Below are 16,828 nucleotides of genomic sequence, written 5' to 3'. Positions count from 1 at the left end.
CACAGTTAGTTCTTGGTCCACCACTTCAACATAGTCCAAAGATTCATAAGCCAAATCTCCATTAAACCAACCTCAAACTGGCTCCCTAAGCCAGGTTCTCAGAAGCTTAACTAACTAGCGTGTCTTTGGAGAAAGGAGGAGGCAGAGTTGGTGGGTGAAAGGTAATCACTGTGGCAGCCAGCTTTCAAGGCTCCTGCCCATCCTAGTGATTCCTGCCTCTGGTTTCCATGCCCTTGTGTGGTCTCCTCCAACACTGTGTCATGATTGATCTATGTGATCAATAGAATACAACCTCTATTCGAGATGAGGCTAGGAAAGACACTGGCTTTTCTGTCTTGCTCTTTCTGTCTTAGGTCACTCACTCTGGGGAAAGCCACCTGCCGTGCTGTGAGGACATTCAAACTGCCTATGGAGAGGCCCACATAGTGAGAAATTAAGGCCCCTGCCAAAACCCACGTGAGCCATCTTGGAAACAGATCCTTGAGCCCTAGGCAAGCCCTTCAATAATGTAGTGCCAGCCAACATCTTGACAGCAGCCTGCAAGAGACTCTGAGTTAGAAACACCCAGCGAAGCCATTCCTGAATTCCTAATCCTCAGAATCAGCATGATAATAGTAAATGCTTATTGTAAGTGCTCAGTTTGAGAGTGATTTGTTTTTATGTTTTTTGTTTGTTTTGTTTTTTGTTTTTTTTTTTTTTTTTTTGAGACAGAGTCTCACTCTGTCAACCAGGCTAGAGTACAGTGGTGCGATCTCGGCTCGCTGCAACCTCCGCCTCCCAGGTTCATGCAATTCTTCTGCCTCAGCCTCCTGAGTAGCTGGGACTATAGGCACACACCACCACGCCCGGCTAATTTTTGAATTTTTAGTAGAGACAGAATTTCACCATGTTGGTCAGGCTGATCTCAAACTACTGACTTCAAGTGATCCACCCGCCATGGTCTCCCAAAGTGCTGGGATTACAGGTTTGAGCCACCGTGCCCGACCAGTTCTTTAGAGAAGTTTTACTAGTGTTTACCCTTTAAAAAGTTTAAGGTTCTATAAAAATCTTACGAACCTTTCCTAAATTCCTGGCTTTTAAAAGTGATGCATCCATAAGTGAGCCTAAGTACACAAAAGAAACTTGTGGTATCAGGAGCCAGGGCCAAAATGTGTGCATTACTAGAACATGAAAAGCACCATTGCTTAGGGCTGTCTTCCTAGTTAAAATGTCTGAGTCATGGCCAGATGTGGTGGCTCATGCCTGTAATCCCAGTACTCTGGGAGGCTGAGGCGGGTGGATCACCTGAGGTCAGGAGTTGAGACCAGGCTGGTCAACATGGCGAAACCCTATCTTTACCAAACTTACAAAAATTAGGCAGGTGTAGTGGCACATGCCTGTAATCCCAGCTACTCAGGAGGCTGAGGCACGAGAATTGCTTGAACCCAGGAGGTGGAGGTTGCAGTGAGCTGAGATGCAGAGCAAGACTCCGTCTCGAAAAAAAAAAAAAAAAAATTGCAAGTCAGTAAGTTAGTGAATAGCTAGATGCATAATTTGTACAATTTTATAAAGTTTAAGAAAAAGACATTTGCAATGGAGTTATGCTGACTCTTTTCCCTTGTTTTAATCCCCCAAGCTGTCACAAAGTATATTTGATGGTAGCTTTGATTGTGATTGTGGCTCTCTAACAAAGACATCTGTTAACCAGCACCTGCCAGGGCTGCCAGCTGAAATATGTAGCAAAAAAGGAGCAAAATTCTGAACCAAAACAGAAAGAGTGCGTAACAGCATTTGACAACAGTGCTGCTCAGGACCAGCCCAACACTGAATGTATCTGCACTGTGCAAGAATGTTCATAGAAGCCTATGTTGTCCATATTTATCCACATTTGTGTCAAATCTTTTTTTTTTTTTTTTTTTTTTTTTTTTTTTGAGATGGTGTCTCACTCTGTCACCCAGGCTGGAGTGCAGTGGCACAATCTTGGCTCACTGCAAGCTCCACCTCCTGGATTCAAGCGATTCTCCTGCCTCAGCCTCCATAGCAGCTGGGATTATAGGCATCTGCCACTACACCCAGCTAATTTTTGTGTTTTTAGTAGAGACGGGGTTTCACCATGTTGGCCAGGCTGGTCCTGAACTGCTGGCCTCAAGTAATCCACCTTCCTCGGCCTCCCAAAGTGCTGGGATTACAGGTGTGAGCCACTACACCCAGCCTAATTTGTGTCAAATCTTAAATCATTTGGCAAAGTACACATGAGCATATAGTATTTCATTCAGTTGGAGTTTCTTGGGTGTTTTCTTTAAGGTATTTGCAGTTGGCTGCCCCTTTCTTGAACTCTGAGTACTAGACACTTTAATTCTCAATATGAGTAGAGCTTTTTGAGCTATAAATTAAATGGGAACTTGGCCTGCATGGCCACTGTGTATGGCCCAGAGCTGAGCAGATAGCCATAATCATTTTAGCATATTGGGGACTAAACAAAAGAGTAAATAAATTGAGGATATTTGAAACCAGGCTTTTTGCTTTTGGAGAAGGCGATAGAAGAGGCAATTCAGTAAGAGTCTGTATTAAGGGAGCCTGAGCCACCTAAACAAGAAACCTTCTCATGCCTTCTGGACCTCATTGGGCCGAGATGATAGATTGTTAAAAGACTGCCATACATATGCCCAATCTTAACGGCTTCCTGGGACAGAAAATGCCCAGTTCATTCTGAGAATCTCAGCCTATGTAGTTACTTGATGTTCCATGATTAAGTGTTAAAAGGGCCTGTCTAGGCCGGGTGCGGTGGCTCACGCCTGTAATCCCAGCACTTTGGGAAGCCGAGGCGGGCGGATCACAAGCTCAGGAGATTGAGACCATCCTGGCTAACATGGTGAAACCCCGTCTCAACTAAAAAAATACAAAAAAATTAGCCAGGCATGGTGGCAGGCGCCTGTAGTCCCAGCTACTCGGCAGGCTGAGGCAAAAGAATGGCGTCAACCCGGGAGGCAGAGCTTGCAGTGAGCCGAGATCGCACCACTGCACTCCAGCCTGGGGGATAGAGCAAGACTCCCATCTCAAAAAAAAAAAAAAAAAAAAAAAAAAAAAACGGACTGTCTACAAAAGAGGACATGGATGTTTCAAATCCCTAGAGACCTGCACTCAGTTCTCTTCCTGATTCTAACCACAGGGTTCAGACAGCACTGATATTTGCCACAGACACACTGAGCATTATCAGATATGCTGGGTTATTAGGCCAAAGTGGAAGAGCAGTTTGCCCTGTAGCCTGGAATTACTGCAGAACAGTCTCTTATTCTGGTCCTCACTTAAAACAGGTAGCATCTCTGCCTTACTTGGTAAAAGGTCAAAGTAGCATAATGAAATAAAGTGTATGTTGGCTCCTAAATCCAGAAAGATCCACCAAGCATTCTTTTGCACTGGTAGGTGGTTTAAGGTACAGCACCTTATCCTTCATTTTGGAGGGGCTATCCAGACATGCTCCAGACCATTAGTTCCCCAGAAACTTCACTGAGGTGGCATGCCCCTAAATTTTGATGGGGATTATCTCCCACTCTCTGGTTTGCATGCTGATTACTAACGCATCTAAAGTACAGTTATTTCCTACTCATCAGATCAGATACCATCAGCATAATGTCATCGATGCAGTGGACCAATGTGACATGGGGAACATAAAGATGGTCACGATTTTTGCAGACTCCATGTGCAAAGTATTATAGGTAAGTCCATGTAGCTGTGAGGCAAGATTGTTGCCTCAGACCAAAGGGGCTTCATTGGTCTAATAAGGGGTACCACTGGTCTAATGAGGGGTGCCATTGGTCTAAAAAGTAGAAGCAAACTGTTTCTATTTGTCCTTACATATTAATATGGAGGGGAAAAAACGTTTGCCCAGGCTGGTCTTGAACTCCTGACCTCAGGTGATCCACCCACCTCGGCCTCCCAAAGTGCTGCGATTATAGGCGTGAGCCACCACACCTGGCCCTGCCTACAGCTTTTGAAGGATACGTGTCCTCCTCTGCTTAATAATATATTTCTCACAATCCTAGTGACCCAGCCTGGATGACAGAGTGAGACTGTCTCAAAAAAAAAAAAAAAAAAAAAAAAAAAAGCAGCTGCTAGTGTAGTCATTATTTGATTCGGTGTAAGATAACCAGTCATTTCCAAGATCAATCCGCCAATAGGCCATACAGGTGAGCTAAATTAGGGATGTGGCCAGGTGCGGTGGCTCATGCCTGTAATCCCAGCACTTTGGGAGGCTAAGGCAGGCAAGTCACCTGAGGTCAGGAGTTCTAGAGCAGCTTGGCCAACATGGTGAAACCCTATCTCTACTAAAAATATAAAAAAACTAGCCAAGCATGGTGGTGTGTGTCTGTAATCCCAGCTACTCGGGGAGCTGAGCCAGGAGAATCACTTGAACCTGGGAGGCGGAAGTTGCAGTGGGCTGAGATTGCACCACTGCACTCCAGGCTGGGTGATGGAGTGAGACTCTGTCTCAAAAATAAGTAAATAAGGAGCGAGACTCTGTCTCATAAATAAATAAATCAAATCAAATAATGAATAAGTAAATGGGGGATGTAAGAGGTATCATCACCTCTGCTTCTTTCAAGTCTTTGATGGTATCATTCATCTTTGCAATTCCCCCAAGCATGCAGTGCTGTTTTTGGTTTATTATCCTGGTGAGAAAAATAAGTTCCAGGGGCTTCCACTTGGTCCTTTCTACTTTAATGGTGCTTCATGGATCAGAAGACAATGTGGGGAATCTCTCAGTTGACAAAATATATCTACTCCAATCATATATTTAAGAACTGGGGAAACAACAAGGTGGGTCAGTAAATCTGGAGGGCATACTGTGAGTTGAACTTGGGCTAAAACTCCATCTATCACCTGACCACTGTCAGTCTCCACTTTGTATTTAGTGGAGTGTTTTAGGTTCTAGGAGTGAGCATCAACTGAGCCAGTATCTAGTAATCCCCCAATGCTGGGTATTTCCTTTCCCTAGTTTGTAGTCTACTCTAGTAAATGAGATAATCTGACTCATTGTGATACCAATGGACACCATGGGCTACCAGCATCCCCCTTCTCATTGGTGGGGAGCTCAGAACTGCACTCAAACCCACACTAACCCCTAAACTCCATCTTTGAGGATTCGTTTCCTTGACCACCTAGTCAGGTTCTAGTCAGGAAACAGAAAACACACCAGTTGTCTGTACAGATCGAAAATTTTAAAGTTGCAATTGGGTTTAAAGTTGTGGACTAGGTTACTGAAAGTATAAAAAGAAGAACTCTAAGGGTTCACAGAGATAGCAGATGCAAAGAACAGCTTCCACCTGTGGGGCTGAGGGAACATAGGGATGAGCAGGGATTATAAAAACCTAAACACTTACATAAAGGGCCCCCTGAAGCTTAACTCATACCTGAGGAAAAGCTGCTGCCCAGCTGGTCCGGATGTCTCTCAGGGGAGAAAATGAAGCTGGCTCTCCAAGTGCTGGCAAAACTGCAAACTGGACTCCGCAGCTGCAGAAAGGCTCTGCCTCTGCTGAGGTGAAGAAGTGTTGGTGGGTCCTCTCACAGAAAATGCAAGTCAACAGGAAGCCCCCAGAAAGTTCCATAAGCAAACAGGAAGGAGCAATCCCTTCTTAGTTCTCCAGGCTTCCAGTCTTCCTTTGGCGCCCCCTAATAGGGGGCAGTTGGCTAAGCTCAAATCTGGTTTGTGGACTCCTGACCCCAGCACCACCATGCCAGGTACAGAAGAGTAGGTTTGGAGATGAGATAAGAGCTTAACAACTGACACAGGTGTCTACTGGTAAAATATTTAACACAAACACACAAAATTGTGTTGCCTTGGAGAGACTGGAGTCAGAATGAAGGCTCTTAAAAACCAGGTAGAGGACTTTCCATTTGATAAGCCAGGAAATAGCTGGCACTGAAGATTTCTGAGTTAGCAAAGTGACACGATGATGACTTAGGCCTCCCCTCTCTTGATGTCACTTTTCTTTCTCTATAACCAGGCTTCAGGGTAAGCCTCCCACAACTACCACTCCCAGTTTGGACTAATAGCACCAGGAAGAAAGAAGAGTAAAAGTACAGGCTGCCAGTAAGGACAAGATTAGTGGATGTAGAAGAGCTCCACAGAGAAGGCAAATATGTGTGTGGTGGATTTCAAACATACCTGCAAATCCTTTGCCATTCTTCCCATCAAGAGGAATCAAATTCCACTCCCTTTGTATTTTTTTTGTTTGTTTTTTAAGACAGAGTCTCACTCTTGTCGCCCAGGCTGGAGTGCAGTGGCAGGATCTCAGCTCACTGCAACCTCCACCTCCCAGGTTCAAACAATTCTCCTGCCTCAGCCTCCCGAGTAGCTAGGATTACAGCCACGTGCCACCATGCCTGGCTAATTTTGTATTTTTAGTAGAGACAGGGTTTCACCGTGTTAGCCAGGATGGTCTCGATCTCCTGACCTCAGGTGATGTCCACCTTGGCATCCCAAAGTGCTAAGATTACAGGCATGAGCCACTGCGCCCGGCCCAGATCCCGTGTTTATTTAAAATTTTGACGTTTTGTTCATCGTGGATTTTTTGACATTAATTGTGAATACAATATTTTTAAAATTATATTACAACAATATTTATCATGGTTATCATTGTGGATCGAATAGTGATCTACCCCCCCCAACCCCTGCCAAATCCATATCTACCCACAACTTCAGTATGTGACCTTATTTGGAAAGAGAGTATTTTGCACATGTAATTAATTAGTTAAGATGATATCACACCAGATTAGAGTTGATCCTAAATCCAATGAATGGTGTCCTTATGAACAGAGGGAGATCTGGAGATACTGAGACCCGGAACGGAGACACAAGGAAGGTCATGTGAAGACAGAGGCAGAGACTGAAGTCATACTGTCAAAAGCCACAGATTACCAGGAACTACTAGAAACTGACATGCAAGGAAGGATCCCTGCCAAGAATCTTCAGAGGCAGCATGGCCCTCCCACACCTTGATTTTGGACTCCCAGTCTCCAGAATTGTGAGAGAATCTCAGCCTGGCCCAGAAGGCTTCTTTGTGGGGAATGAGAGGAAGGGGGTTGAGAGAGCAGCAGGAATTCACTGAGACCTAAGACTTTGTGTAAAGCATTAGCAAAATCAGTTTGCTTTGGGAAAAGTAGATTTTTTTTTTTTTTTTTTTTTTTTGAGACAGAGTCTTGCTCTTTCGCCAGGCTGGAGTGCAGTGGCGTGATCTTGGCTCACTGCAACCTCTGCCTCCCGGGTTCAAGCAATTCCCCCGCCTCAGCCTCCGGAGTAGCTGCGACTACAGGCGCCCGCCACCACGACCTTGTGATCCACCCGCCTCGGCCTCCCAAACTGCTGGGATTACAGGCATGAGCCACCGTGCCTGGCCGGAAAAGTAGATTTCTTAAACACAGAGACTTGCTTTTAATTGTTTTATTACAATTAAAATTACACAAAAGCAAATCGATTCATTTCAATCAAAATAACTCATGTTTACATATTTATAACTGTACAATAAAATACATAAAATGTTTTCATATTTCATACTTCAATCATCTTCTTCTTCCTCTTCATCACTGATCACATACTTCTTATGCTTTTTATTTGCTTTATCATCATCTTCTGCTTTTCTCTTTCCAGAAGGTTCACCTTCCTAAACAGATACAATTTTTACAAATCTACAAGTCAATAAAGAACATTTTTAGGATGGTTTATCAAAAGTAGCTATGAGCTAAATGACCCTCTGACAACTCAAAGTAACGGTTCCTGCAGATTGTGAGGTGTCAGCAACTGTGAGCTAATCTCTCACCGGGAAACCTTTGAACACAGAGCAGGGTGTGCAGGAAACTGGAGACAGGATTTGCCACAGAAGGGGCGGGGCTCTCCTGAGGAAGTTCTAAGTTCTGCCTGTCTAACCACTGGTCCTGTCAGGATATTCTTACCATGATCAGGTAATTTCTCAAATTTTTTTTCTCTGCCTCCTCAGCATTTCACTTCTTTTCATTATCTAAAATTCAGGATTTTAAAGACTTTTGATTTGGTTTTTTTGGAACAATTTGTTTTAATGCATTAAAAACTCACATCATAAAGGTTTTTAAGAAAATATTTGATGACATTAAAGGGCATCTATAAACAAGTTTCTTCTGTTTAAAATCATTCTGTACAAACATTCTAACAGAAACAATTTAGGAAGTTATCTAAAAAACATTTTTTACAGATAGAATTTGAACATGTCAGTATCTAAATATCAAATACTGATCAAAACAAACTGACACTAAATGGGATGGGCCAGGCATGATGGCTCATGCCTGTAATCCCAGCACTTTGGGAGGCCAAAGGGGGTGGATCACCTGAGGTCAGGAGTTTGAGACCAGACTGGCCAACATGGCAAAACTCCATCTCTACTAGAAATATAAAAATTAGCCAGGTGTGGTGGCGTGTGCCTGTAATCCCAGCTACTCGAGAGACTGAGGCAGGAGAATCGCTTGAACCCGGGAGGCGAAGGTTGCAGTAAGCTGAGATCGCACCACTATACTCCAGCCTGGGCAACAGAGCAAGCCAGACTCCGTCTCAAAAATAAATAAATTAATTAATTAAAATTAAAAATTAAATGGGATGAACAAATGGTTTGAAGGTTGAAGTTAGGGAAAGCCAGACATCTTGCTGCTGTGACCACAGGCTGCTAGATGGAGAATGCAACCTGGTATGCCCACTTTTTTCTGATAGTTCTCATGGCTGGCCCTCTGACAGACAAGATAGCATCTCACACTTGTTTCCTGCTTTATTATCCGAAATACATTCCCACAGACCTGAAAGGCCATAGAATTCAAAGGGGGAAGGTTATGAATCCACAGTGAGGGATTTAGAGAAGTCCTCCTCCTCCATTTACTTCCCAGCTGGCAGCAGTGAACTTACCTAAACAGCAATACTGAAAGATGGACCCTGCCCCCAAGAAGGGACAAGAGCCCCTCCTTTCTACTCTGCAGGCTAGAGCAAACCCAAATACTTCTCTCCCAGCCCCACAGGCAAAGAGCACGTTCAATCACACTACTTGTCTTTTAATTTTCAAAGGAAAAATCTTATCTTAAACATTTTACATGCAATCGCTATTTTTTGGTAACCTTCCAAGTGAGCCTTGGTGAGTTTGTCTTTTCAGCTCTAAAATCCTTTAATGAGATGAAATTTCAATCACTAAAAGAACTAGCATGGTAATTCTAAAAGATGGTACAGCCTGTCCTAAAGGCCCCTGGACAGCAGCAGCCAGGAGATGGCCAGGGCTCTCCCAAAAAGGTCTCACTGGCACCAGTCCTAATCCATCCTCTGGAGTAAGAAGCTGTGAAATTCTGCTTTAGAAAGCCTGCCAAGGACTGGCCGGGCGCGATGGCTCACGCCTGTAATCCCAGCACTTTGGGAGGCCGAGGTGGGCGGATCACGAGGTCAGGAGTTTGAAACCAGCCTGACCAAGACAGTGAAACCGCGTCTCTACTAAAAATACAAAAAATTAGCCAGGCGTGGTGGCGCACACCTGTAATCCCAGCTACTCAAGAGGCCGAGGCAGGAGAATCACTTGAACCCGGGAGGTGGAGGTTGCAGTGGGCAGAAATCACACCACTGCTCTCCAGCCTGGGCAACACAGGGAGACTCCCTCTCAAAAAAAAAAAAAAAAAAAAAAAAAAAAAAAAAAAAAAAGGTTGGGTGTGGTGGCTCACGCCTATAATCCCAGCAATTTAGGAGGCCCAGGCGGGCGGATCACAAGGTCAGGAGTTCAAGGCCAGCCCAGCCAACATGGTGAAACCCCATCTCTACTAAAACTACAAAAAAATTAGCCGGGCATGATGGCGGGCACCTGTATCCCAGCTACTTGGGAGACTGAGGCAGGCGAATTGCTTAAACCCGGGAGATGGAGGCTGCAGTGAGCTGAGACCACACCACTGCACTCCAGCCTGGGCGACAGAGCAAGACTCTGTCTCAAAAAAAAAAAAAAAGGCCTGCCAAGGACTGACTTCTCTGGCAGCTACACATAAGCACAGAAAAACACAGCAAAGGGAATGGGTGCAGTGGCTCATGCCTGTAAACCCAGGGATTTGGGAGGCCAAAGTAGGAGGGGATCACTTGAGGCCAAGAGTTTGAGTGAGACCAACCTGGGCAACATGGTAAGACATTTGTCTTTACCAAAAAAAAAAAAAAATTACTTGCTACAAAAAAAATTTTTTGTAATAAAATAAATAATAAGGCTGCATGTGGTGGCTCATGCCTATAATCCTAGCACTTTGGGAGGCTGAGGCGGGCAGATCACTTGAGGTCAGGAGTTAGAGACCAGCCTGGCCAACATGGTGAAACCCTATCTCTACTAAAAATACAAAAATTAGCCAGGCATGGATTTGGAGGCTGAGGCAGGGGAATCACTTGAACCCAGGAGGCAGAGTTTGCAATGAGCTGAGATCACGGCACTGCACTCCAGTCTGGGCAACAGAGCAAGACTCCATCTCAAACAAACAAACAAATAAATAAATAAATAAGCAAGCTAGCCAGCTAGCCAGCCATCACACAGAGCAAAGGTATATAGTTCCTCAGACTCCCAGGACTTAGAAAGGTGAGAGAATCCTTCAGGATGACTTCATTTTGTAAAATTACACATGTGCGATGCTGCCTTACTGAACAGAACTGCAACGGATCCCAGTGTCATATATAAATGCAGTAAATGACAAAAATATTTTTATTAAGTCTAAAAGAAAGCTTGCTAATACAGTCATGAATGCAGGTCCCTGTAGATACAGAAAAAGACAGTCCACAGTTATGAAGATAAGGCAGGGTTGTCAAAGGGGAAATGGAGTCTCAAGAGGGAGAGCTGGAGAAAGAGACACAGAGGGGAGGCTGCCTGGCACCACATTCTGACTAATCCTTCACAGAAGGTACCTCTTTTGTCTAAGAGGGTTGGCCTTGATACCTCTCCTTTCTACTGTCTCCATGTTTCTTTCAGCTTGGGTCTTTCCCTTTTCCCAGACTCCTGGAGAACAGAGTACCAGCACACACTTTCTCCCCCTATCTATTTATCTAGATCTTTGAGGTAATTTAGATTTTGTAAAGTTTTAACTACTTAAAAAAATGAGGGAGAATAAAAAGCTCTCCTTTACATATTTCTTCTTTTTGGTAACTTAGACTCTGTTGGAAAAGGGAAAACAGTATTTCTTGTTCAGCTACTACATATTGTGTTTCAAATCTGTTGTTTATTAATACTGTAATGCAACATTTTTACAAGACAGCGAGTATAAACTCCATTGATCAGATGAGGAAACAGAAATATGAGATGACTGGCCCAAGGCCATACAAGTGGGAAAGGGTAGCACCAAAATCGATGCAGTTCACTCTAATATAGACTGGCCCTTGCCCCCATTTCAAGGCATGCTATGATGATAATGGTGTTCTCTGGACTGGGCACCTGGGGTCTGAAAACTCCCCTTAATCTCAGAGGCATACCCAGGCTCCTGGTGTTTGGGTGGGCTTTAGTGTGCAAAGCACAGAGAGGGACTTAGAACAGGAATGCTGCCATTCCTTCTTCCATTGTAACCCATGACCAGGACTCAAACTAGGGTAACATGAAGAGGCAGTGGCAGGGGTTGAGAGGTCCAGACAGAAGTAAAATTTTTGTTGTCAGGGAAGGAAAGGGAAGAGTGCAGGAAGACCTGAAAGAGAATATTTGGGTAAGGGAGGTAGAGGGTGGTTCCTGTAACAGCTAGGTGGCCATTCCCAAGAGGCATTTTTAAATCAGGCAGTATAGGTTTGCAACTGCCCAGCCTAGAAGAAGGTTATCTGTTGGATCACTTAAAAAAAAAAAAAAATCACTTCTGAGAATACTAGGAATAAACAAACAGAAGTCCCATGACACTTCTCAATTTTCATTCACAGTTTCTACTTGCCAAGAAAAAAATAGCATCTGCTTAGATGAGGACTCACGTTTGCCAACAGTTCAGCACTGTAAATGCATCATTAAGATGTTGCCTCATCTAATTTAAAACAAATATGTTGCAGAACAATGAAACAAATTTTGGCCGGGCGCGGTAGCTCATGCCTGTAATCCCAGCACTTTGAGAGGCCGAGGCGGGTGGATCACCTGATGTCAGGAGTTCGAGACCAGCCTGACCAACATGGCAAAACACTGTCTCTACTAAAAATACAAAAATTAGCTGGGCGTGGTGGCAGATGCCTACAATCCCAACTACTAGGAAGGCTGAGGCAGGAGAATTGCTTGAACCCAGGAGGTGGAGGTTGCAGTGAGCCAAGATGGCACCACTGCAATCCAGCCTGGGCAACAGAATGAGACTTTGTCTCAAAAAAAAAAAGAAAAAAACCAACAAACAAATTTTGTCTAGTGCCAGGCACAGTGGCTCACGCCTGTAATCCCAGCACTTTGCGTGGTCGAAGTGGGAGGATCCCTTGAGCTCAGGAGTTTGAGACCAGCTTGGGCAACAAAGTGAGATCCTCTGTGTATAAAAAATAGGCTGGGCGCGGTGGCTCACGCCTGTAATCCCAGCACTTTGGGAGACCAATGCGGGCAGATCACGAGGTCAGGAGTTCGAGACCAGCCTGGCCAACATAGTGAAACCCCATGTCTACTAAAAATACAAAAAAATTAGCCAGGCGTGGTGGCGGGCACCTGTAATCCCAGCTACTCGGGAGGCTGAGGCAGGAGAATCGCTTGAACTCGGGAGGCAGAAGTTGCAGTGAGCCAAGATCACGCCACTGCACTCCAGCCTGGGCGACAGTGCGAAAATCTATCTCAAAAATAAATAAATAAATAAATAAAATAAATTTAAAAATAGGCTAGGCACGGTGGCTCACGCCTGTAATCCCAGCACTTTGGGAGGCCGAGGTGGGTGAATCACAAGGTCAGGAGTTTGAGACCAGCCTGGCCAACACGGTGAAACCCCGTCTCTACTAAAAGTACAAAAATTAGCCAGGCATGGTGGCACGCACCTGTAATCCCAGCTACTTGGGAGGCTGAGGCAGGAGAATCGCTTAAACCTGGGAGGTGGAGGTGGCAGTGAGCCGAGATCGCGCCACCGCACCCCTGCCTGGGCAACACAGTGAGACCCTGTCTCAAAAAAAAAAAAAAAAAAAAAAAAAAGAAAGAAAGGCATGATAACGTATTATCAAGAGAGAATATCAATAAAGTGACAGAAATGATAAAAAAAAAAAAAAAGGGGGGGGGACCAAATGGGAATTCTTACACTGAAAGGGTAACTGAAATGAAATGTGACCAGAACGGCACAATAGTAGATTTGAACTAGGATCAGCAGACTTGATGATGGATTGACAGAGATTATGCAATCTGAAGAACGGAGAAAACAGAATGAAGAAAAATGAATAGAGTCCAAGAGAAATGCGAGACACCACTAAACACACCAACATACGCCTAATAGGAACAGCAGGAGAGGACGGAAAACAGCAGAAAAAATATTAAATGAAACAATGACTGAAAACTTCCCAGATTTGTTGAAAAACATTACCCTACACATCCAAGAAGCTCAACAAATTCCAAGTAGAATAAATGCAAAGAGAACCACATGCAGTAAAAACACATCACAGTAAAAATGCTGAAAGACAGAAAACTTACTGAAAGCAGCTAGAGAAAAATGACTTGTCACATACAAGGGAATCTCAAGACGATAAAGAGCTGGCTTCTCATCAGAACAATGGAAGGCAGAAGGCAGAGGATGGCATATTCAAAGTGCCAAAAGAAATCACCATTAGAAAGCTCATTTTTCAATAATAATAATGGAAGCCAAAAATCTCCTGAAAGAAAATTGCCCTAAAATTGCACAACCACTGAAAATGGTTCAAGAGGGTAAAATAAATTTCAGATAAAGATACCAAGGAAGAAATAGGAATTTCAGCTACATAGCTTTACAAAGGTAGCAGTTAGGGTAAAGGATAGAAATAAGAATTTTTTTTTTAAATTAGTTATAATTTTTAATTGCTAATAATCACGCCGTCTGGCACATTACTGATTTATTCCTGAATGATACACTTAAAGGAAGTCCTTATCTTAGACAGTAGGTGTACTTGTCAGAGAACAAACTGAAATGGTCAACAATCTGTTTCCATGTGCCTTTTAAAAATTCCAATTTCATCACATTTTGAAATAGTAATGATATCTTTATAATATAAATGTATATTTATATTATATACTTTTCATATATACTATGTGTAATAAAACTTTATATTAATTTATACACATGATATAAAATTTTAATTTTACAGCAACGCTGAGAGAAAAATGAGGTTCAGAAGAGCCAGACATTTAAGATAAAAGATTTCAGTGGTAGAAACAGGATTCCAACCTAGGTAGGCTTTTAAGACTCCAAAGCCTCTACTCTCTCAGCTCTGCTATGCTACCTTGATCTATAGATACCTGGGAAACAGGTAAGGCCATTATTTCACAGGCACAATCAACATACTCTCAACAAAGCAGTCAATGATCCTACTAAGAGTTAAATCATATCTTCTCTCCTCTGCTGAAAACTTCCAATGAAAACCACTCAGAATAAAAAACCAAAATAAAACAGTCCATCGCGGTGGCTTATGCCCATAATCCCAGCACTTTGGGAAGTTGAGGCAGGCACACTGCTTGAGCCCAGGAATTCAGGAGCAGCCTGGACAATATGCTGAAACCCCATCTCTACAAAAAAATACAAAAAAAAAAAAAGCCTTACAAATAGTGTGAGGCCCTAGGTGATCTGGCCCTATAATATTTCTGCCCTCTTCCTCTCACTCACAAGGCTCCAGCTTCAACCTCTGTGCTTTCTTCACACATGCCAGGCAGGTTCCCACCTCAGGGCCTTTGCACTTCCTAATTCTGCATGCAACACTCTCCAGAGAGCTGAACAGTTCACTGTCACTACCTTCAGACGTTTACTCAAAGATCACCATTCCAGTGAGAGCTTCCCTGAACAGCATTTCTAAAAGTATAACATCCCAACTCCCAAGACCCCCCAGAGCATTCTCTATGTCGCTTTCCTGCATAATTTGTCTCCTTATCACTTTTCACCATCTGTTATACCATATATAGTATTTTACTTTATATAGTATTTCACTGGTATAATGAAAACTTTAAATTTCTCAGTATCTCCACATCACCCAGTGGGCTTAAATACTCACTGGGGTGTTAAGAAAAAGAGGCCAGGAGTGGTGGCTCACGCCTGTAATTCCAGCATTTTGGGAGGCTGAGGCGGGCAGATCACAAGGTCAGGAGATCGAGACCATCCTAGCTAACATGGTGAAACCCCATCTCTAATAAAAATACAAAAAATTAGCCGGGCATGGTAGCGGGCGCCTGTAGTCCCAGCTACTCGGGAGGCTGAGGCAGGAGAATGGCATGAACCCAGGAGGCGGAGCTTGCAGTGAACTGAGATCGCGCCACTGCACTCCAGCCTGGGCAACAGAGCGAGTCTCTGTCTTAAAAAAAAGAAAAAGAAAAAGAAAAATTCTCAGGGCCTATTCTCTTATAATATGAAAAGGATGCTGTTTAAAAATAAGATAAAATATTTTTAAATTATCTTGAAATAATTTATGTCAATAATAAATGAAAATTTATTTCAATTTATTAAATTACTCAATACAGTTTCAAATACTTTTTTTTTTGAGATAGAGTTTTACTCCTGTTGCCCAGGCTGGAGCGCAATGGCGCAATCTCGGCTCACTGCAACTTCCACCTCCCAGGTTCAGGCAATTCTCCTGCCTCAGTCTCCCGAGGCTGAGAGTAGCTGGGATTACAGGCATGTGCCACCACGCCCTGCTAATTTGTATTTTTAGTAGATACAAGGTTTCTCCATGTTGGTCAGGCTAGTCTCGAACTCCCAATCTCAGGTGATCCACCCGCCTCGGCCTCCCAAAGTGCTGGGATTACAGCCGTGAGCCACCGCACCCGGCCAAATACTGTTTCATCTAAATAAAAAGAAAATAGGTTTTCCCAACACAAGAATGAATTATTTTCTTTTTTTTCTTTTTGAGACAGGGTCTTACTCTGTTGCCTAAGCTGGAGTGCAGTGGTGCAATCATGTCTCACTGCAGCCTCAAGCAATCCTCCCATCTCAAGCAATCCTCCCGCCTCAAGATTCTGGTAGCTGAGACTACAGGCACACACCACTACATCCAGCTAATTTTTGTATTTTTTGGAGAGATGGGGTCTCCCTATGTTGCCCAGTCTAGTCTCAAACTCCTGAGTTCAAGCAATCTGCCTGCCTAGGCCTCCCAAAATACTGGGATTACAGGCATGAGCCACTGCATCCAACCAAGAATGAATTATTTTCCTAATTTAAAAAAAAAAATACTGAGAATTTTTACAAAAAGGAGATACACCCTCTGGTCTACCACACTGAATGATCTGTCATTCTCTCTTGGATTAGCCTTGGTATGTCAGGGACCTGCACCTTTTCTTCCAGGCCTTTCCATCTATCCGGAGTGACCTACCAGAGACAGGACAGTTTGACCAGCAAGCTTCTGATCACTCTTCAACACCCAGCAAGAAGTCTTATCCTCCACGCAGCCTTCTAAGACCTCTCTAAGCACAGGTATCAGACCCTCCTCTGGATCACTCTGTCTTGTTACTGCATTTATCTCACTGGATTTCAGTGAAGTGTGTAGACAACTAATTTATGCCTGCCTGATCTGTGAGCTCTTCATTCAAAGCAGTTGGCTCCTGAGTACAGGATAAACCCCTAGAATTGAATAAATTTGGTCTTACCTCATCACTGGTAAGTTTCTTTGCTTTGAGTAATCTTTGAGCCTTATCTTCTTCTGATCCCTCATCACTGTCTGATGAATAGATTCTGGCTCGTTCCT

General features: G+C 43.6%; 1 protein-coding gene and 1 long non-coding RNA gene across 2 annotated transcripts in view; one reads left to right on the top strand and one right to left on the bottom strand.

The window, feature by feature from the left end:
- LOC115835458 overlaps nt 1-16,734 on the top strand; it is a 25,882-nt gene extending 9,148 nt beyond the window's left edge. The window contains exons 2-4 of the long non-coding RNA XR_004030433.1: nt 354-627; nt 3,591-3,695; nt 16,429-16,734. This is a non-coding gene — a long non-coding RNA (uncharacterized LOC115835458). The remainder of the gene's footprint in view (nt 1-353; nt 628-3,590; nt 3,696-16,428) is intronic.
- The window catches only part of LEO1 (LEO1 homolog, Paf1/RNA polymerase II complex component), a 41,650-nt gene continuing 32,227 nt past the window's right edge, over nt 7,406-16,828 (bottom strand). The window contains exons 11-12 of the mRNA XM_030814085.1: nt 16,731-16,828; nt 7,406-7,640 (exon numbers count right to left, since the gene is read on the bottom strand). Coding sequence (XP_030669945.1) covers nt 7,536-7,640; nt 16,731-16,828 — 203 coding nt within the window. The 3' untranslated portion in view covers nt 7,406-7,535. The remainder of the gene's footprint in view (nt 7,641-16,730) is intronic.

The sequence above is a fragment of the Nomascus leucogenys genome, chromosome 6, assembly GCF_006542625.1.
Source record: "Nomascus leucogenys isolate Asia chromosome 6, Asia_NLE_v1, whole genome shotgun sequence".
NCBI lineage: Eukaryota > Metazoa > Chordata > Mammalia > Primates > Hylobatidae > Nomascus > Nomascus leucogenys.
Note: the sequence above shows the minus strand (reverse complement) of the source record. Positions and strands in the feature narration are given on the sequence as shown.